This window comes from Erpetoichthys calabaricus, chromosome 17 (genome assembly GCF_900747795.2).
Source record: "Erpetoichthys calabaricus chromosome 17, fErpCal1.3, whole genome shotgun sequence".
Taxonomy (NCBI): domain Eukaryota; kingdom Metazoa; phylum Chordata; class Cladistia; order Polypteriformes; family Polypteridae; genus Erpetoichthys; species Erpetoichthys calabaricus.
Genome location: NC_041410.2, coordinates 40,777,800 through 40,797,135, shown reverse-complemented (window position 1 = coordinate 40,797,135; position 19,336 = coordinate 40,777,800). Strand labels below are relative to the sequence as shown.

Below are 19,336 nucleotides of genomic sequence, written 5' to 3'. Positions count from 1 at the left end.
CCTTAATGTAGTGTGAATATTGAGCCTGTTTTGAAATAAAACTTTGCAAAGATACAAACTCTTAAAGAAATATGCAATTTGCAGATAACACATTTTTTGTGCTGTTTCCCTTCTCAGTAATGTATAGCCTGTGAAAATTTCAAAAAGACATACCTTTCAGCTCATGTACGTTTAAAGCAAAATAAAGAGACAAAAAAGTTATACTATCATTTTATTTAATACAACACTGTCAGTGTCTTTACTTTGCAGGAAGATTGTCCCATCCTAAGTAATTAAAAAAAGAAATAACAGTACGACACACCTTTTACAGGATCTCCTGGGTGACTGGCGTTTCTCAAGGCCTCTCTGAGTCTGTTTGCAAGCTCCTGATTCACCCACTTGTACTGGTGGAGCTCTTTTCCAAGGCTGCTGATTAATACCTCATAATGTCTCTGGCTGCCAGCTAGTCCCTCATCCATTTGCTCTATATATGTATATTTAAAAAAAAGTTCTGTTTCAGATAAAACATTAAACTTAACTGAAGTACCAGTATTTAGACATACTGTATGTAATTTATAATAGTCATTAACACTAATTTTATGCATTAGAAAGTTATGGATCAACACAAGACATGGTAATAGCAGTAATGCCAAATATACATTCTTGAATACGGGCAGCACTGTATGCTCGGGTTTGCTTCCCGGGTCCTCCCTGCGTGGAGTTTGCATGTTCTCCCCGTGTCTGCGTGGGTTTCCTCCGGGTACTACGGTTTCCTCCCACAGTCCAAAGACATACAGGTTAGATGCATTGGCGATCCTAAATTGACCCCAGTGTGTGCTTGGAGTGTGTGCGTGTGCGCTCCCTGCAGTGGGCTGGCACCCTGCCCGGGGTTTGTTTCCTGCCTTGTGCCCTGTGTTGGCTGGGACTGGCTCCAGCAGACCCCCGTGACCCTATAGTTAGGATATAGCGGGTTGGATAATGGATGGATGGACATTCTTGAATATTGACTGAAGCAGTTATTGTCAGAGTTTTGAAAGTAAGGTACATCACAAATTTACAGTAGCTATGCAAAGACAAACGTAAGCCAAAAGCAACAGCTGCTTGGGTAGCTTGTCATTTCCAGTGCCATGTATCATGGTGTATTCTAATGCAAGAAATTAATTACTATTTCTTGCACTGTATATAGGATAGCAGAGATAAATGTATGCATTTAAACACCAGCATAAAAATCACAGTCTGTCTTTGTAAAATAAATTAAGATGCAAGATAATAAACATGAAAAAAATCTACTTAAAGGTTTATAGGTATATAATCCAGAAATAATCAAGAAATATAATTATAATATAAAACAGAAATATGCCAGCCTCAACTCTTCCTGGATACACAACAACCTCAAACAGCATAGAGACTGAATACAGAAATAATGATGCACATCACTTGTGTCAAATAAAGTATATGTATACATACTGACTTTTTAAAGTCTTGCAATTTTGTTTTACTGAAACCTATGCTAGAATGTCATATTATTTAACTTTTTGTACTTTATTTATCTGGATCCAATAAAGATTGATTAAAAAAAGCATTGAAATTTTCCCACTAAGTTGTATCATGCAGGATTTCTAAACAATTGGCATGATTCTCACAATCCTGAAATTAAATACCACCTTTGGTCCATTATTAAACTTTAGGCAGTATTCATTAGGCTAATTGTTCAGAGAACTGCAAGATAGCTATAAGAATGATCTAATATCAAAAAATGGGACTAGGCATGGACTTCTTTCAAAAATCAAATTTGAACTTAAATGTAAAAGGCAATTACAGCAAGTGTCTCATTTTGGGAAAATTGCAGCTCTGAGCATGCTGTAGATTGTGTGCATTTTGAATGACTAGAACGACTAGAAGAAAAATAGGTGGCTGAGCAGATTGGATAAATCAACACTGCATTAAAATAAGGTCCTGGTTACCACAAATCTCTCCCCATAAAATTATCCGGACAATGCTAGTGTAGTACTCAACACCCAAAAAACAAAATGCAGGAAAGGACAGGTCACTTGCTCTGTAATCAATAAGTATTTAAAAGGGGAAAAATATTGTCATTTTATCCAGGGCCCTTGTTTATCAAGCATTTCAAAATTACTTCTAGAAGTTGCAATAAAAGTCATACTCGGAAAAGAATCTGTCAATCACAATAGGACATGACAAGTATTTACAAAATGTCCCAGTCCCAGCAAGGAATAGAAAGCCATGTCTAAAATGAATAATGTCGCAATTTTACGGCATCCCTTGCTGCAAATTAACACTTATCTTGATGTTTTGTTGTTTTCTGATACTAACATTGAGGTGTCACCATAATAATAATAATCAAAGTAGAAGGAGGGAAAAATAATACTGCAGGATACTGCACTAAGCTGCACATTGGCTCTTTGAAACATAAATAATACTGTAAGTAACACCGAGATGGAAAGATTAAGATACACATATCGAATGCGAGTTAAGCTTGTTAACGGGCACATTTATTTAACAATGATTTTCAGATGAATCGTCTTCCTGCTGTTATAGCACACATAAAACGCCTCATAAAGTAACAGTTACTAAAACTACCCACAGCTATTCTGGCACTATTAACGTAGTTGCGTTCACTCTTGCAGTGTTCCAGATAGTCTTCTAATGTGCTGTGCCATTCCTCTCTAAGTGATCCCCCGTTATCTTTTGCAAGGTACTATTTATCCAGTCCCTCAGTTTTTGCCTACCTTTCTGAACTTTTCCTGCAAGTAAGGCGTAAAGCAAATGTTCCAGGGAATCATGGAATGCAGAGTTCAGTGTACCTGTCAGTAACACATCTTCAGGGTAATATGCTTTTAATTAAAATACAATTTGCACCCATGACTATCTAGGAGTTGATGCTGTGGTACTGCTTGCAATTGACATATGTGTGCTCATCCACAATGAGGACAATGATCTTTACATGTGAGCCGATTTGCATAAATGCAGTTTTCTTTAACATTACCTCATGTGAAGAGGTGAGGAATTGTATAAATCTGTGTATTAATTTGCACATTGTAATGGTGTTTAAAGTTTCATGTGGTGGGTCGTGACATAGTTATATCATCACTATTGTAAAGCTGCATTTTACACATAACGTTACCCACACTTTAATTTCTGCTGATGGCTTCTCTGCATAGATTTATTACGAATATTGCTCCACCTCTCTCAAATATGTTTTTATGGGCTTATTGTTGTCCAACATTTCCAAAACATTCTGCTTTTCCTGGGATGGGCATGGCAATCTTTGTCTGAATGCCATTTTCTGGCGGCTCCTAGCAAACTAGGACACCTCACCTCACCTACTAACTCCTGGTGAAGTTAGGAGTAGTTACCTAAATTAGGAAAACTGATAAAATGCTTTTACTTCTTCTCCTAAGAGTAGGACCAAATTTGTGTCACATTTCTGAGCCAGTTAGGACCATTTTCCAATTCTGAGACGCTTGATAAACAGAGGACCAGATCCAGTTTTAAAAAGTTAATTAGAAAATAACGTGTGGAGAACCAGCCCGGACACAAACAGGCAGACACCGTAAGTCCAAAAACACCCACGTTTATTTACAATAAAAACTGTCCTGCACACAACACAGTGCCCCTACACCATTCACCCTTCTCAAGTCGGGGCCTCTCAATGGTCCGTCCTTCCTTCACCGCTTCCACTCCTCTCCTCCAAGCCTTGTCCTCTTCCACCCGACTCTGGCTAATGACTGGAGGGAGGCGGCCCCTTTTATTTTCATCCAGACATGCTCCAGGTGCCCCTTGATGAGCTTCCTGTGGCACTTCCTGGTATGGCGGAAGTGCCGCATGAGCACCCGGAAGCACTCCAGAGTCCCTAGTATTTCTTCCGCCAGCACCTCCGGGTGTGGTGGAAGTGCTGACGTCCAGGGCTCCTTACTCGTTTGGGTGCCCCCTGGCGGTGGCCACGGGCCCCTATAGGGTTGAGCTTCCATGCTCAATTCCCATGGCCCCCATACAAACCAGGGCGGCTGCCCTCTCGTGGTCCGAGGGAGGCAGAGTCCCTCTCTCGGTCCTTCTAGGTGTCCCGGCTGGGCACAGCTCCCAGCCGCCTGCCACACATGTTAAAATCTTTAACTGCACTACATACCAATTATCTTGCATCTCTCATTATAGGTTAACAAATTCAGAAAAATACCCTTCCTCATTTTTAAAGTAATTATACTTGAATTACCTATATGGTCAATTATCTGGTTACATGGCACATCAAAGGAATATTAAATCCTGCCCATGCATGCAGATGGTACTTCTAAAATTTCAAATCTCAAACATAAGTTTGTTTAGACTGATCCTGACCGAAGAAAACACACATTGCCTTTTACAATTTTTTTTCTATTCATAATCTGGTTTACTTTGTTAATCTAAAAATATGTGTGTCACATCTTTATCTCCTTCCAGTCTGTGACATGTTAAAAGAAAATATCCCAGAAAGCCTCCTTTTTCATATGATCTACCATTTATGTTGCACATTCTGTCCAGTTCAAATTGCTTGTGAAGTACAGATTCTCACAACTCATTCCTGCCCATATTTGCTTGAATGGGAATTACTTTAGTGTCCCATCCAATTTGGTGTTTCAAAGATGGTTATGGTTCCTACTCTGGTGGAACTTTATTTGAATTTTGTCGTGCATGTAAAGTGGAAGGTTCAGCTGTATTATACAAGTAAACCACCTTATATTAAAGTGGAATTATGTACTACAAAAAACAAACATTGCTATCTTTATAACATCAAACAGATACTTATTTGAAAGATTACAGTTTCTAACTATTCCATCAAGTACATCTTTTTTAAATTCTAAAATTTGATTAGTTGTCAGTGAATATCAGGTTCATTTTATACATTTTCATTTTTAAGTTGTCATTTAAGAATAGCCAGCTGTACTGCTGCATTCAGTTTTAGCACAACTTTTATTTCTAAAAAACATCAAGGTGCTTAGAAATTGTATTTATTAAAATACCAAGCATCTGCTGCTAGTGATGAAAAATGACAAATCAGTGAAAAGGACATAGTTACTGAATGACCTTAAGAATAATTTCCTATTTTAAAATAAAAGATAGAAAATTAATTATTGAATCATGCAATAAAATTACATTTTATACAGTGAAAGCAAAATTCATAAAAACTATAAAATAAGAAAATTAGTTTGTAAGAGACATCTTTAACATCTGTATGATTATCACGATTAGTCATCATTTAAGTAATGAAATGGAGCGCCAGTATCTAAAAAGTACCTAAACTCTAAAAAAAATATTCATGATAAGAAACAACTGAAACCCCAGTCCAGATGGGAAACATGCAGTCAAGATTTACTAAATAACAGAATCGTGTTTACAAATATAGCAGTGAAGAGTGATAGCAACAGAGGACAACCTACTGTAGATACTCGCGTATAAGTCGAAAAATTTATGCCTTAAAATTCATTCAAAAAAACAGAATCGACTTATCCGCGGGGCAACACAATTGTCCATAGAATTTGGGTAATGACATTGTAAACTCAACGCTTCACGGTGTTAAGTCACCGGTCATCTGCCGTTTCCCATGGTCTTTGAAATAATTATAAGCCAGCAATACTATTGCTAATTAGCTAGTTTTTTTTCTAATTTCATTAAATAATTTCTTTAAACTGTGAAATACTTGAATTTCAGCATTAGCTTTTGCAGGTTTTGGATAACAAACATACCATTAGCTGCCACGTGCAACCAGATTTGGAATCAAAAGAACCAAGGCAACGCACGCTATCAATACGATGCAAGCGCAGCCCGCGATTCAAAATATTTCTCTGCCTACCTGTTTGTCTCGTCTGACAGTAGCTGAAAAGCAGCATCAGGAGAGAGCAGCCTGAAGTAGTCCAGCACCGGGTGATCTGTCGTGTCCAACAGCAAGCCATGCTGTCTTGTGAAGTCCGGTAGCACAGTTCAGCTCCCACGGATCAATGTCTGGGTATTCCTCCTACACGAACCTTGCCGTAGCTGCATCGGCTGCGCGAATGCGTTCAGCTGGCAGCCGATCAGCTGGCGCGGCATCGGCTAGTGTCTGATCAGCTGATGCTAGCTTCTCACTTTCTTGCTCGATTCCTGATCACTGTCAATAAAATCCGATTCTGAAAAATCAGAGTCCGACTCAGCGCTAATGTGCAAAACATCGTCTAAATAGTGTTTTCTTTTCTACACTCGCTTCGCTCCCTTGTGACATATCGACGCCATCTTGCCTTTGTTTACGTTTCACAACTCACACACATGCAAGAATTAGTTCCGAGTCAATGAGTCTAGCATTCCTCCAAGCACAGAGGGAATGCCTGTGACGTGACAGTGAGTTTTGTCACCATTAACAGCTGATTGTCGCCCTCTATCTCTGATAGCTGTCAAGTTTTACCCTCGACTTATACGCGGGTCATAACAAATTTCGTAATTTTCGGCTTAAACAATACACTCGACTTATCTGCGAGATCGACTAATACGCGAGTATCTACGGTAGCTTACACAAAAACTGCTGGAAAGGAATGCAACACACTATTTACATTGTTAAAGCTACAGACAATGAATTTGCTTCTATATGAGAAAAGCACGTTGACTATGTATTTATTCTTGTTACTTAAGAAGTGACCTACATTCAATATGTGCACATTAGTCTTTTTCCCCACTTTCCTCATAAGTTACAAAGAAGTGTCAAATAGGGTAAATACTCTCTGTAAATTTAATATATGTGAAATCACACGTGGGCAAAGTGGGTTCAGTTTAAAGGCTCAATTAATGGTAATTGTCTGCCAGAACATAAGAAGGCACTGTTAACTAACACCTCATCTCTTCCTCCTTCTGCACACCAGAAGACTGATGGTTTTACCACCCTTGATGTCACTTTCGGTGTCCACCTGCTTGGACCTGTCTCTTCCTGCCAGAAGTCCTTATTAGCAGAAGTGCTGGCATCTTGAAACATTCTATTTGGGAGACTCGCGTCTACATAACATTTTCTTTTATTTTTCAATGCGTTTATACAGTAACCTGCATTTTGTTTATATCATATGGGGTTTGTCTTTGTGTGCTCCAACATTTCACAATTTTCTGTGCTTTTCTTACATTGTGTATCCAATGATACACTATCACCCCACCAAGACCTAAATGTTAACTGGTGCCCTGTTCTTCTAGGATCTTTGTAAATAAAAAAGCTTGATTAGAAATTGAATGGAAAGGAGCATGGCATGGAATGAGGGGAAACCTTCAATCTTCATCATAATTACACATTTGGGTGAATACGGCAGGAAAATTGCATTTATTGTTGTTTTTTTACCATTCATAATTATTAAATAATTTTCAGCCAAATTGCTGCACTCAGCTAAGCAGCAAGTTGCAATGCATTAAATTAATAATTCAAATCATTATGAGCCTTTTGGCAAATCTGACCTAAAAGTGTAAGTGAGCGAGTACTAGCTCTTTGTCATGATTTGTGATTAGCGGGATGGACTATTTGCCATATTCAGCCGCAGTATTGTACTATTGTATTTATTTGTTTCTAATAGTAAGCATATTATATTTGTTAGTTTTTAAGTCAACTCCCATTTATGAAAGTTCTATCATACTTAATTATTATGTGTAGCATTCATGTAGAAGTCACCTATTAAAGAGAAGAAAATACATTGCTTAACCTCCATGTGAGTATGTGAAAGAATGGAATTCAGCATTAGATTCTCATATCAATACCCATATCCTAGTAAGTTAAAGCTGAAATACAGATTAAGGAATGTGCTTTGATATGCATGCGTCATTACCTCGACACTGCTGCAGCAAGAGCTGGATATTCCTTTCATGCTCTTTCTGCTGCTGAGTGAGTCGCCTGTCAGTATCTAACTTCTGTCTCTCAAGTGCTGCCTCCAACCACAATACAAGTTGTTGCTGTTCTTCATTATGCATCTCTAATTCTGCAAGTGTGACCTGAAGTTTACGCTCCTCCTCTCGTAAGCACACAACCTAAAAAATGACGAAAGTTGCTAGATAAGTGAGTATGAAATTAAAATCAGTTTTTTTTTTTGTTTAAATATTTAAACCCAAAAGTAAATGACCCCCAATACTAATGCTCCTGTAGCACAAAAAATATGCAGAAAAGATGTTTTAATGATTTTACTTTTCTATCCTGAAGTGGTACAATATTTCTATGCAATTGAATAAATGTATTAACCTTTTTTTTTCTTATGCACAACAAAATACATTAGAAACTTTTATTGGTAATGTAAAAAAATACAATTGTGTCCATTTTTCATACAACATGTATTAATGTTACATTAAGGCACAAACTGCTCTACTTTCCTCTTTTGGCACTGCCTATTGGACAGATAAGGAGAGGTCATAGACAGTGGGGCCAGAAGAGTTAACTTTAGGCTTAAAACATTAAGATAAAATTAATTCTTACTTTATCAAAATATTTACAGAGTAAGGCACGGGTTTCTGAGGCAGACAGGTAGCTGAGTTTGGCCATCAGATTCATCTCCCATTGGGAAAGCATGCTAGCAGATGCTCGTAGCACACGTTGTCGTTGAGTGATAGCTTCATTTTTGTACTCAATTGCAGCATCCAAAGCTTCAATTGCTTCATCAAGCTGAAACAGGGTTCGTTCCTCCTGTTGTGTAAAGGAACAGATCACAGCAATATTAGGACTAAGAATAATTGTCAGCCCTGAATCATATGCATGGTAGTTGTCAAAAACTAAAGGAGATTTGGGCTGCTATAAGCTCCATTCATCTGTCATACTATTAAAAATTTAAATAACTTCCACTAGTGCTGGGCAGTATGACCAAAATTCTATATCACGGTATTTTTCAAAATTATACCGGTTTCATGGTATTGGACTGTATTTTTTTCCCACGCACGAGTGGATGTTAACCACATTTTCCACTGCAATTACTGGCTAAGAATAACCTATTCCACTGTCATGAGAATTGTACATTGTACAAAAAAACATTTTAATGTGCACACAAGTATCAATAAAGGTTTGCATGGCCGCATAAAGTGATAGTTTCCAAGGGGGTGGCACTAATGAAGAGAAGGAATCACACTGCATGACAGATGCAGTCAAAATATAGAGCCTTTTTATTGAACAAATTTTGCAAACAACTTAAACTAAAATTTTGACAACATATTTTCAACCATCCAAAGAGGCATTTAGACTTAGTAAAATATCCAGAGGTGCTTGTCAAAAGTTGTATTGCACTGAACATGCCTTAGAAAAGGAATAAATAGTAAATATTTTTTGCAAACCAACTACACTTTGTTAATGTTAACAATCTCTGTCCACTGACATGTTAAAGTGACTTTTTAAACAACTTTACCATCATTAAACTGCATAACATTTCAACTAATAAATAACAACAATACAATAAATAATAGTGCAACTTCCAGTAATAATACTATTACTTCCAAGACTTCAAAGCTCAGGTGCATTACACAGTATTCACCAAATTAAAATAAAATAAAATAAAACAAGTGTAACTTGGTGATGACATCTTTACCAACTGAACCATCATTAAGGCAAACTGCATTAATATGGACCTTGCTTCAAGCTAAGCTATATACAGTAATCCCTCCTCCATCGCGGGGGTTGCGTTCCAGAGCCACCCGCGAAATAAGAAAATCCGCGAAGTAGAAACCATGTGTTTATATAGTTATTTTTATATTGTCATGCTTGGGTCACAGATTTGCGCAGAAACACAGGAGGTTGTAGAGAGACAGGAACGTTATTCAAACACTGCAAACAAACATTTGTCTCTTTTTCAAAAGTTTAAACTGTGCTCCATGACAAGACAGAGATGACAGTTCAGTCTCACAATTAAAAGAATGCAAACATATCTTCCTCTTCAAAGGAGCAAACAAATCAATAGGGCCGTTTGGCTTTTAAGTATGCGAAGCACCGCGGCACAAAGCTGTTGAAGGTGGCAGCTCACACCCCCTCCATCAGGAGCAGAGAGAGAGAGAGAGAGAGAGAGACAGATAAAAAAATCAATACGTGCCCTTCGTGCTTTTAAGCGAAGCAGCTGCACAGAAGGTAGCCAACGTGAAGATAATCTTTCAGCATTTTTAGACGAGCGTCCGTATCGTCTAGGTGTGCGAACTGCCCCCCTGCTCAATCCCCCTACGTCAGGATCAGAGAAAGTCAGCGCGAGAGAGAGAGAGAGAGAGAAAAGTAAGTTGGGTAGCTTCTCAGCCATCTGCCAATAGCGTCCCTTGTATGAAATCAACTGGGCAAACCAACTGTGGAAGCATGTACCAGAAATTAAAAGACCCATTGTCCGCAGAAATCTGCGAACCAGCAAAAAATCCGCGATATATATTTAAATATGCTTACATATTAAATCCGCGATAGAGTGAAGCCGCGAAAGGCGAAGCGCGATATAGCGAGGGATCACTGTACATAAATAATAAAACTGCAACTTGCATTTATAATGCTATTTGTGGTATAGCCCTACGGAAGCGTATTAGGGCCATAGTGAAGAAAAAAAAAACTATATGTCGAGATTAAAGGCGACATTTCCACTTTATTCTGATAGTTTATTTTGTCTTTAAAGTAGAATGTCGTAAACTAAACTTCATCCTAAAATCAATGTTTAATTTACTAGATTGCAGTTGCAGTATAAGAAAAATCCATATCATAACAAAAATAAAAAACGGTTTTCGGTATGAACTGGTATACCGCCCAGCACTAACTTCCACTACAATAAAAAGAAACAAATATTCAGAGATCATAGACCTGTTACAACCCATAGCAGTGATCACACAGTTATGTTTAACTAAGAGTTGTTTGCTGTTTCCTAAGGATCACTGATAAAAAAAGCTACTCCTGAATTTTTCAGTTGCTACTTGTAAAAAATTTTTTGTGATTTTCATCCCATCTCAATCAAACCTATTAGTAGGTAAAATACTTTATGCATTTGCCAGAAGATCATCAGAATCAAATTAAAACACATTGATACTGTATACACTGTAGGCAGAACATTTAAGAATAATAAAGTGCTCTGTCCCGTTTTTATGCAATATCTACACCACCAACTCTTTTTAAATTTAAAGCTAATGGCATTGAAGTTTATTTTATGTATACTGGCAGCACTATATTAACCAGTGTGTTTTTTTTTTCATACTGAATGTTTTTATAGTTCGTTTGCCCAGGTTTTAGCTCAAATAAAACTAAAGAAGCAGTAAGTTGATTAAAAAATTAATCCCTGACAGAAGATGGCACACTTACTGTAAAAGCTACTCATTCTTTTCAAGTGTGTGAAATTTGCCTAATAGATAAGTAGCATAAAAGAGGGCAAATACCTCCACACTAAACACACCAGAAGGGGATACCAGTTTTATTTCTACTGTACCTCTGGGGAGAGAAGATTGCCTTGTCTTAGTTTCTCATCTAGCTCTGTTCTTTGTTTCAGCAGTTGGTCCTTCTCTAGTCGCAGGCTGGAGATTTCTTGTCGGATTTGTTGAGAATCTTGAGCACTACTGCTACGAAGTAGACCATTTCTCTCACTGAGTTCATGTTCTAGGGTCTCAATGCGAGTTGAAAGAAGCATCAGATCCTTATTCAGGGCCTTCAGAATTCAAGGATTAGTCAGTTTATTTGTTAAACCCATATAATAATAATAATAAATAATAATTCATTACATTTATATAGTGCTTTTCTCAGTACTCAAAGCGCTATCCACACAGGGAGGAACCGGGAAGCGAACCCACAATCTTCCACAGTCTCCTTACTGCAAAGCAGCAGCACTACCACTGCGCCACTGATCAATATAATTATATTTTTTGTAGCTTAGTCTCAAGCCAGTATGGACTTAGTGGGCATCCAGAATAAAATCTGTACCAAACCAAACTTGTGGATGAGAAACAGAAAATCCATACTGGAATGGTTGAGGCCCAGGTTAACAACAACCACCAATGCTACTGTCCAGAAGGGTATTGGTGGGAACTATACTACAAATGGGCAAAGGCAAAGGACAAGGAGAACTAGATGGGGAAAGTTGGCTCAAATACAATGGGAGAGAAGGAAGGAAAACAGAGTGGAGTACAGAGTCTGAACTTTGAATGTTGGCACAATGACTGGTAAATGGAGAGAGTTGGCCAATATAGAGCAGACAAAGGCAGTAAGGCTAGAAGCATCAGTGCTAGGTGCAAACTGTTCTACCATGGTATGGACGAGAAGAGAAATGGGGTAGGGGCAATTGTAATATCCATCCATCCATTTTCCAACCCGCTGAATCCGAACACAGGGTCACGGGGGTCTGCTGGAGCCAATCCCAGCCAACACAGGGCACAAGGCAGGAAACAATCCTGGGCAGGGTGCCAACCCACCGCAGGCAATTGTAATAGGAAAAGTATTTTACGAATGGTTTGTATGATGAGCATAATATTGGAAATCAAAGAGGTAATGTTAGATGTCATCAGTACATATGCTGGGATGTGAGATGGAGGAAAAAGAAGATTTCTGGAGTGAGTTAGATGAAATGGTGGAGCGTATACCCAAAAAAGAGACAGTGGTGATCAAAGTGGATCTTACTGGGCACATTGGCGAAGGGGAACAATGGTGAGGAGAAGGTGATAGGCCGGTATGGTATTAAGGAGAGAAATGCTGAAGGGCACATGGTCATTGACTTAGCAGTAAGGATAGAAATGGTGGTGGTGAATACATATTTTAAGAAGGAGGACCACACAATGACATATACTATACTACTGTCAGCAGAGCTGAAGTGGCAGAGTTGAAGATGCTACAATTTTCGCTCGGAGTAACGAGGGTAGGCAGAATTAAAAATGTGTATATTATAGGGGGAGAACACAGGTATGACAGTTTGGTGACCAAGTGAGAGAGGCTAGACTGACATGGTTTTGGGCATGTGCAGAGGAGTGATGAGGGGTACATCGGGAAAAGAATGTTGAAGAAAGCGAAAGGACAGATTTATACATATGGTGAGGGAGGACATAAAGAAAACTGGTGTGGCAAAAAATGATGTAAAAAACAGGGATAGATGGAAAAGGCTCTGTGGTGACCCCCTATATTAGAGCAGCCAAAAGAAGATTTTTTGTAGCTTAGACTGGTGCAAAAGTTGTGATTTCAAAACTGATAAAACATATTCAAATTATAAATATGAAAATATTTTAAATATTAGTACTTCAATACAGACACCTGGTCTTTGAAATCTTTGGTGAAAGGGGCAAGGTATAGTCAAAACAGTCAACACAGAAATATTCAGGAAAATGAGATTTAAGGAAATCAGTTATTCGAATAGAACTTATCTATAATTATGATAAATCACAAAGAAATTACCAAGAAGTAAACAAAAGTTTTATTAACTTTTTTTTGGTCATCTATTGCTATACAAACTTTTACCTGACTAGAAAGTAGCCTTTTTGTCTCTAGTCCACTCTTCTCTTGTAGCAGTGCCTCTTTTTTGGCAAGAATATCTTCTCTTCTGATCAGCTCCCCCTCCAGCTCCTCCAGTGCCCGGCGTTGTTCCAATATGTTGTCCATTTCTCCATCCAGCCAGCGTTTTTGCTCCTCAATCTTCTGTTAATATAAACATTGCAGAAAATGTAAATATGGCTATTTTGTAAGAATCACTAGTAAGAGCCAAATCCTTTAAGTTAATGTTAGTTGTAAAATTTCCTTGGTCTGCTTACCTTGAACTTGAATATAATATACTGAACATAGATAATGGAAGATTCAGTTTAATCTCCTATAAGTTACAAAAAAATGGGAATGTTCATAGTCTTAACTCTGCAGTACAGTAGAATAGACCATAGACTGAAGTCAAGACAGCTAGAAAGAAACATGAACGGTCAGACAGATAGACATTAAGGGCATATAGTTTTCTGACCGTTGCATACAATGTTGCAGAGAACATTGCATAGAAACCTTAAGGAATGTAACCTAGAAATTTAAGCAGAATATCATATGTTTCTCTTTTCCCCTTTCTTGTTTGCGTGTATAATCAACTTTTTTCTCTATTTTTTTGTGAACTGTTTGCTTTGAATTTCACTAAAATCTTAAAAAAGGAAGACACTTGGACTGTGGAGTATTTTTTGTATAGCGAGTCATACTAGTGCCAGAATGCCTACCTGGTAGCTGCATTTGGAAACCTTCATCAAATGCAGCTACGATCATTTCAACATAATTCATACACATTATAATTTGTATAAAATTAAACAAAACAGGATACATGCTACACAAAAATTTTCATTAAATATTTATGTTTAAAAAAATGCTCACTATACTTATTTAAATGAAATGTAAGATGATAAAACTTTTCTTGACAAGTATTTCAAGTCACTTAGCACAAGCAGGTGAAATGGTAATTTTGTTTAGTCTTGCATCTGTAGTTAATTAAAGTAATGGACTTTGATTAACTGCTAATTCTCCTCCTAGCTGGAATTTCAGTGTTTCTAAAGCTATTTAAAATGGATTTAAGTTTCTTATGGTTGTTTACAAAGAATATCAATGTACAAGAAAATAAGGAGACAGATGACTTTTGTGGCCTTGTGCCAACAACACTGCTGAATCTTTTAATATTACCTGCTGTTCTTCAAGAGAGATCACAGAGCCATTGCTCCCACTGCGTTTCTTCCTCTGGAAGGCAGCTATTTCCTCTGTCTTGATCCTCAGGATTTTCTTTTGCTGCTCATTCTTTATTTCTAACTCCTAAGGAAATAAACCATGGGAACTATAACAGAGGAAATGTCTGAACAGAACATAGCTTACCACAGGGAATGCTAAAATCCAGAGTTTGGTGCTTAGGAGAAAAAGTTACGAAAATCTCTCTTATTATAATAAAACCATATATTAATTCTAAATCCTCTTTGTGCACACTGTTAATTGCATTCTTACTGTTTATAATAACAAAATGGCTATAAGGCCTATTTGTCCATACTGTTAATTCTATAATTAATTAATTAACTATACCATATGGATATTAAGATTATTAGGAAAAACTAGGATACACTCCTTTTCTTGGCAGGTAGCGGAGTATATTCAAACAAAGCAAATTATCTCCAAGCAAATCTACACATTCAACATTTTAGCAGAAAAAGATAGTTATAACTTAAAAAGGCTTCATTTTGTTTACCTTAACACGATGTTTACCACGTTGCATCTCACTCTCCAAGCGACGTTTTTGATTGCTCTCCTCTCGCAATCTTCGTTGAAGATGGTCCTGCTGCTGACGCATATGTTGTATATTTTTTTCAAGTTCCAAAACACGCTTTTCACTCTGCAGAGAGAGTGAGGCTAGACGTTCAGTGTCCTGGCGCTTCTGCTTAATCACCTATTTGCAAAAAGGAAATAGTGTTGTTTAAATCTTTGCAAAGTAATATATCATAGTGTCCACTGCTAAAAGAACTACTGTACATCTCATGTACACCAGCACTTACAGAAGACATAAATACTTAGTTCAGTATCAGCAATATTTTGGTACTGCTTTATCCTTATCTACAATTGCCTATATATAACAGAAACAGAGGAAAGCATAATATAGATAAACTTATGATTTACAATTGTTGGTAGAGGCACAGCTTAAAATCAATGTATTAGAGTTACGTATTTTGTTTTTTTTACCTTTTGTGAGTATGAGAACCTATGAATGTAAGTGTCATCTGTTTTAATGAAAAGAGACTGCACTTTATTGGTTTTGCACAACAAAGTGCAGTCCAACAGATGGCATACCACAAGCATAAGCACTGCTGCAGATATCTGTTTGTAGCAGTCTGGTGCCGCTAAGATTCACACCGTCGATAGGACTGTGATTTATTTATTTTTTCGGTGGGGATTCGAGGAACACACCCAGCCTTGGCCCGACCCGCACACACTCACAGGCAGTGACACGAAACAACCAAATGAATAACTAAAATATCCATCCATCCATTATCCAACCTGCTATATCGTAACTACACGGTCACGGGGGTCTGCTGGAGCCAATCCCAGCCAACACAGGGCGTAAGGCAGGAAAAAAACCCCGGGCAGGGGGCCAGCCCACCGCAGGGTGCACGCACACACACACACATACACAACAAGCACACACTAGGGACAATTTAGAAACGCCAATCCACTTATCTGCATGTCTTTGGACTGTGTGAGGAAGCCGGAGTGCCCAGAGGAAACCCACGCAGACACGGGGAATAACTAATATATTAAATGGAAAATCCAATACAAACAACAAAAATCAGACAACCCTCTCCTTCCTCTACAGTGATACAATTTTAACACAACAATGAACCATGACAATAAACACTCACAACAATGTCCTTATACAGTCCAATGCGGCAAAAGCAGATGAAATGGTTTGGTGTGAAGATGACAATCCCGGAAACAGCTTCCGTAATAAATGGATGAAACAGTCCTACCGGTAGTCCAGAGTGGCAAGGGGTGAGATTTGCAGGAGCGCTCCTTTTGAAGACACACAACCACTAATTCACCATTATATACATGACAGGCAGGCAAAAGAGCCCATTCATCCTAACGGGAAATGATCCAAGGCACAATTGACTTTTCAATAGACACGTTAGACAGGTTACACAAAACACAGCCCTCTCGTTGCTCCACCGGGCCCCCTTTTCAACTTTCCCGTTTGCCTTTCTCGTCCCCAGCAGCCCCTGCTCCCGCTTCAGTCATCCAATAAGGGCAATCCCCTTTGGGGCTGCAGGGAAATGGAGTTCTTCCCACGGTAGCACTGCTACATATTTACCATGTATTCTGTTCACATTTAAGTTGAAAATTTTGGTTCATTTTGGTTTTCACAATATTAAAGCAAAGTAAGGATAAAATATGAAACATAGTCACATTAAAATCATCTGTTCTGGGCAACCAGGACTGTCACATAACCTAAACTGACTGGAGCACTAGAACATCGATTCAGAAGCCGATGTTATCAAAGAGAAAGCAAGAAACCTTAGCATAAATCATGCATCACACACAAGGATCTGTGCCCACTTTATTTGCTTGCATCTCACAAGGACTAATCTTGTATAAACGTCAAATGACAGACTAACAGACAAACCGACCTTGATTTGTACCAGGTGGAAATTTGGCTTTTTACAGAAGCTCAAAACATAAATAAACAAATATAATTATATGATGGAGGACAACATATACACACCAGAATTCTTCTCTTGTACCAAAGTAATTCTTTTGGATGGCCACAGCCACAATAGGCACAGTTCCAAGTTGTTTTTCAAATAACATCAGCATGAAAATAAAAGTGTTCATGACTATCGAAGAATAAACACATGTTAAAATATAATGACTTTGCTGTAGATTTAACTAAAAAAGCATATTATATTGGGCCTTCAATAACTAATTACAGATGCACTAAAAAGAATAAACTGGTATAAATGTAAATAATTCACTAGCTGTCTTAAATATTCAGAGGAGCAGTGTCATTGTTAAACATTTCAAAGGGCTTTACGTTTTAAATCATTAGCTGCTTTTATGTAAATGACCTGATTGCTAATAGAAAATTTGATGTTTTTATTTTTTAATTTTGAGGCAGACATGGCTGCGCTGTAATGTAGTTGCTAAACTAACTGAAATTCACCTTTCAATTTTAATATTCTTTATTCATTTCTCACAAGTGAAAAAGCAGTAGCTTGAACTGTAAAGACACCAGTCTTCTTGTTTTCAAGGATTTTTCCTTCACTATTAAAAAAGTATCTCTTATCTTTAATGTTAGCCATTTATTGTCAACAAAAATACTGTTTAATGCCTCCTCTATCTATATATTTTTGAGATATATCAACTAGTTGTGTCAAGCTTCTAGTAGTAGGTGATATAGATAATAAATGAGACCCTAAAGCATGATAGTTTATGAACTTCCGCTAATCTCAGCCAGCCAGTTACCCTAGCCAATATAAAAGTGTAGCCCCATGTTAGATTTGGTGATGCTGAAAGACTAAACATTGATGTCTTGCAGATCCTGGACACCGGCATTTCAGATCACTTCTGAGTTTTCTTTGAAATATTAATATCTGTAACTAGAACTACAGTAAACAGGATGGAGTTATTGAAAGATATTTTGATGCAGCAGATACTTCCATTTACATAACATTCCAATCCCAAAAACAGATACAACCAACTGATACAACAATTTCATGTCAAACTCAAAACTGTCTGTAAATACTAGAGAAAGTTCTACAAAGAAGAGAATTAATTGAGCAAAAACAAATTAATATAATCAAATAGTGAAAATCGTATTCAAAAGTAAAAATCAACTCTAAAACTATGCATATGACATACAGCTATACCTATCTATAGTGCCAGATGACTTTAAGGCCTCTGACTAAGTGTCTGGTTAGTGGAGACTTTTAAGTTACTGTGATTTTTGTTACTATAGAACCTAAACACTTAAAAATGTACTTTGTAAGAATTTAACAGTTTATAAAGCTTCAGGGTCATGTCCGAAGTAATGGTAATAAATACTTAAACACACTAACCAATAAAAACTAAGCAAACAGTGATTTAGATTAGAAAACCATTTGGTACAATGTGTCATTATTTTAAAATATGTTTATTCAAAAGAGTGTCTCTATGTGTTATACTGTAAATACCCTCTTATGGAAAATGATTTCCAGTTTTATATTTTTATAAAACATTGTTTGACATACACAAAAAAGCACCACCTTTCTTTTGATAAGTACAAATCCCACACCTCCAAACAGCATGGGAAGGCTAGCAATCCTTATTGCTAGTTCCAGCAGACCCCCGTGACCCTGTGTTCGGTTTCAGCGGGTTGGAAAATGGATGGATGGATGTTCCTACTCAGGTTTAAAAGAAATCATAAAGTAAACTAACAAAGCAAATACTGAAACTGTTGTGAATGTTTTCAGTTCTTGTTGGATGAAGATATTTTAAGTAATTTTAGAAAGTTATTGTTCAGGCATGGAAATTCAGGCATAGTTGCAGGAATGTCTGACGAGTTTGTTCCACTTACAGTTTAGCAAAGTGGGAATTAGCAATGAAAAAAAGAGACCTGGTAATGGCCATCTATATGGCAAGTCTGGATGTTGTACAAAAAAAAAGTAGAAGCAAGGATCTGAAAAATAAAGACTCCGCACTGGCAAAGAAATTTCAAATGTTGACTGCCTATCAGTAGGGTCAACTACTACTGAAGTAGTGAAAAGGGACACTAAATGGCGCACACTTCATACACTATCATATATCCATCCATTGAGCACATGGTTTTATAAATGAAAAAAACAATTCACTTTATTTTAGACAGAGGAGCTGAAGTTAGTTTTATAACTAACTAAGATGACTGCACAAAAAGGTGCACAGAAGTGGTTTGCT

At 37.5% G+C, this 19,336-nt stretch overlaps 1 protein-coding gene across 2 annotated transcripts in view; it reads right to left on the bottom strand.

Moving 5' to 3' along the window:
- The window catches only part of kif7 (kinesin family member 7), a 70,923-nt gene that overhangs the window by 1,108 nt on the left and 50,479 nt on the right, over nt 1-19,336 (bottom strand). For both annotated transcript variants that reach the window (XM_028822826.2, XM_028822827.2), the window contains exons 12-18: nt 15,126-15,323; nt 14,576-14,701; nt 13,394-13,570; nt 11,385-11,600; nt 8,438-8,644; nt 7,800-7,998; nt 302-463 (exon numbers count right to left, since the gene is read on the bottom strand). In XM_028822826.2, coding sequence (XP_028678659.1) covers nt 302-463; nt 7,800-7,998; nt 8,438-8,644; nt 11,385-11,600; nt 13,394-13,570; nt 14,576-14,701; nt 15,126-15,323 — 1,285 coding nt within the window. The remainder of the gene's footprint in view (nt 1-301; nt 464-7,799; nt 7,999-8,437; nt 8,645-11,384; nt 11,601-13,393; nt 13,571-14,575; nt 14,702-15,125; nt 15,324-19,336) is intronic.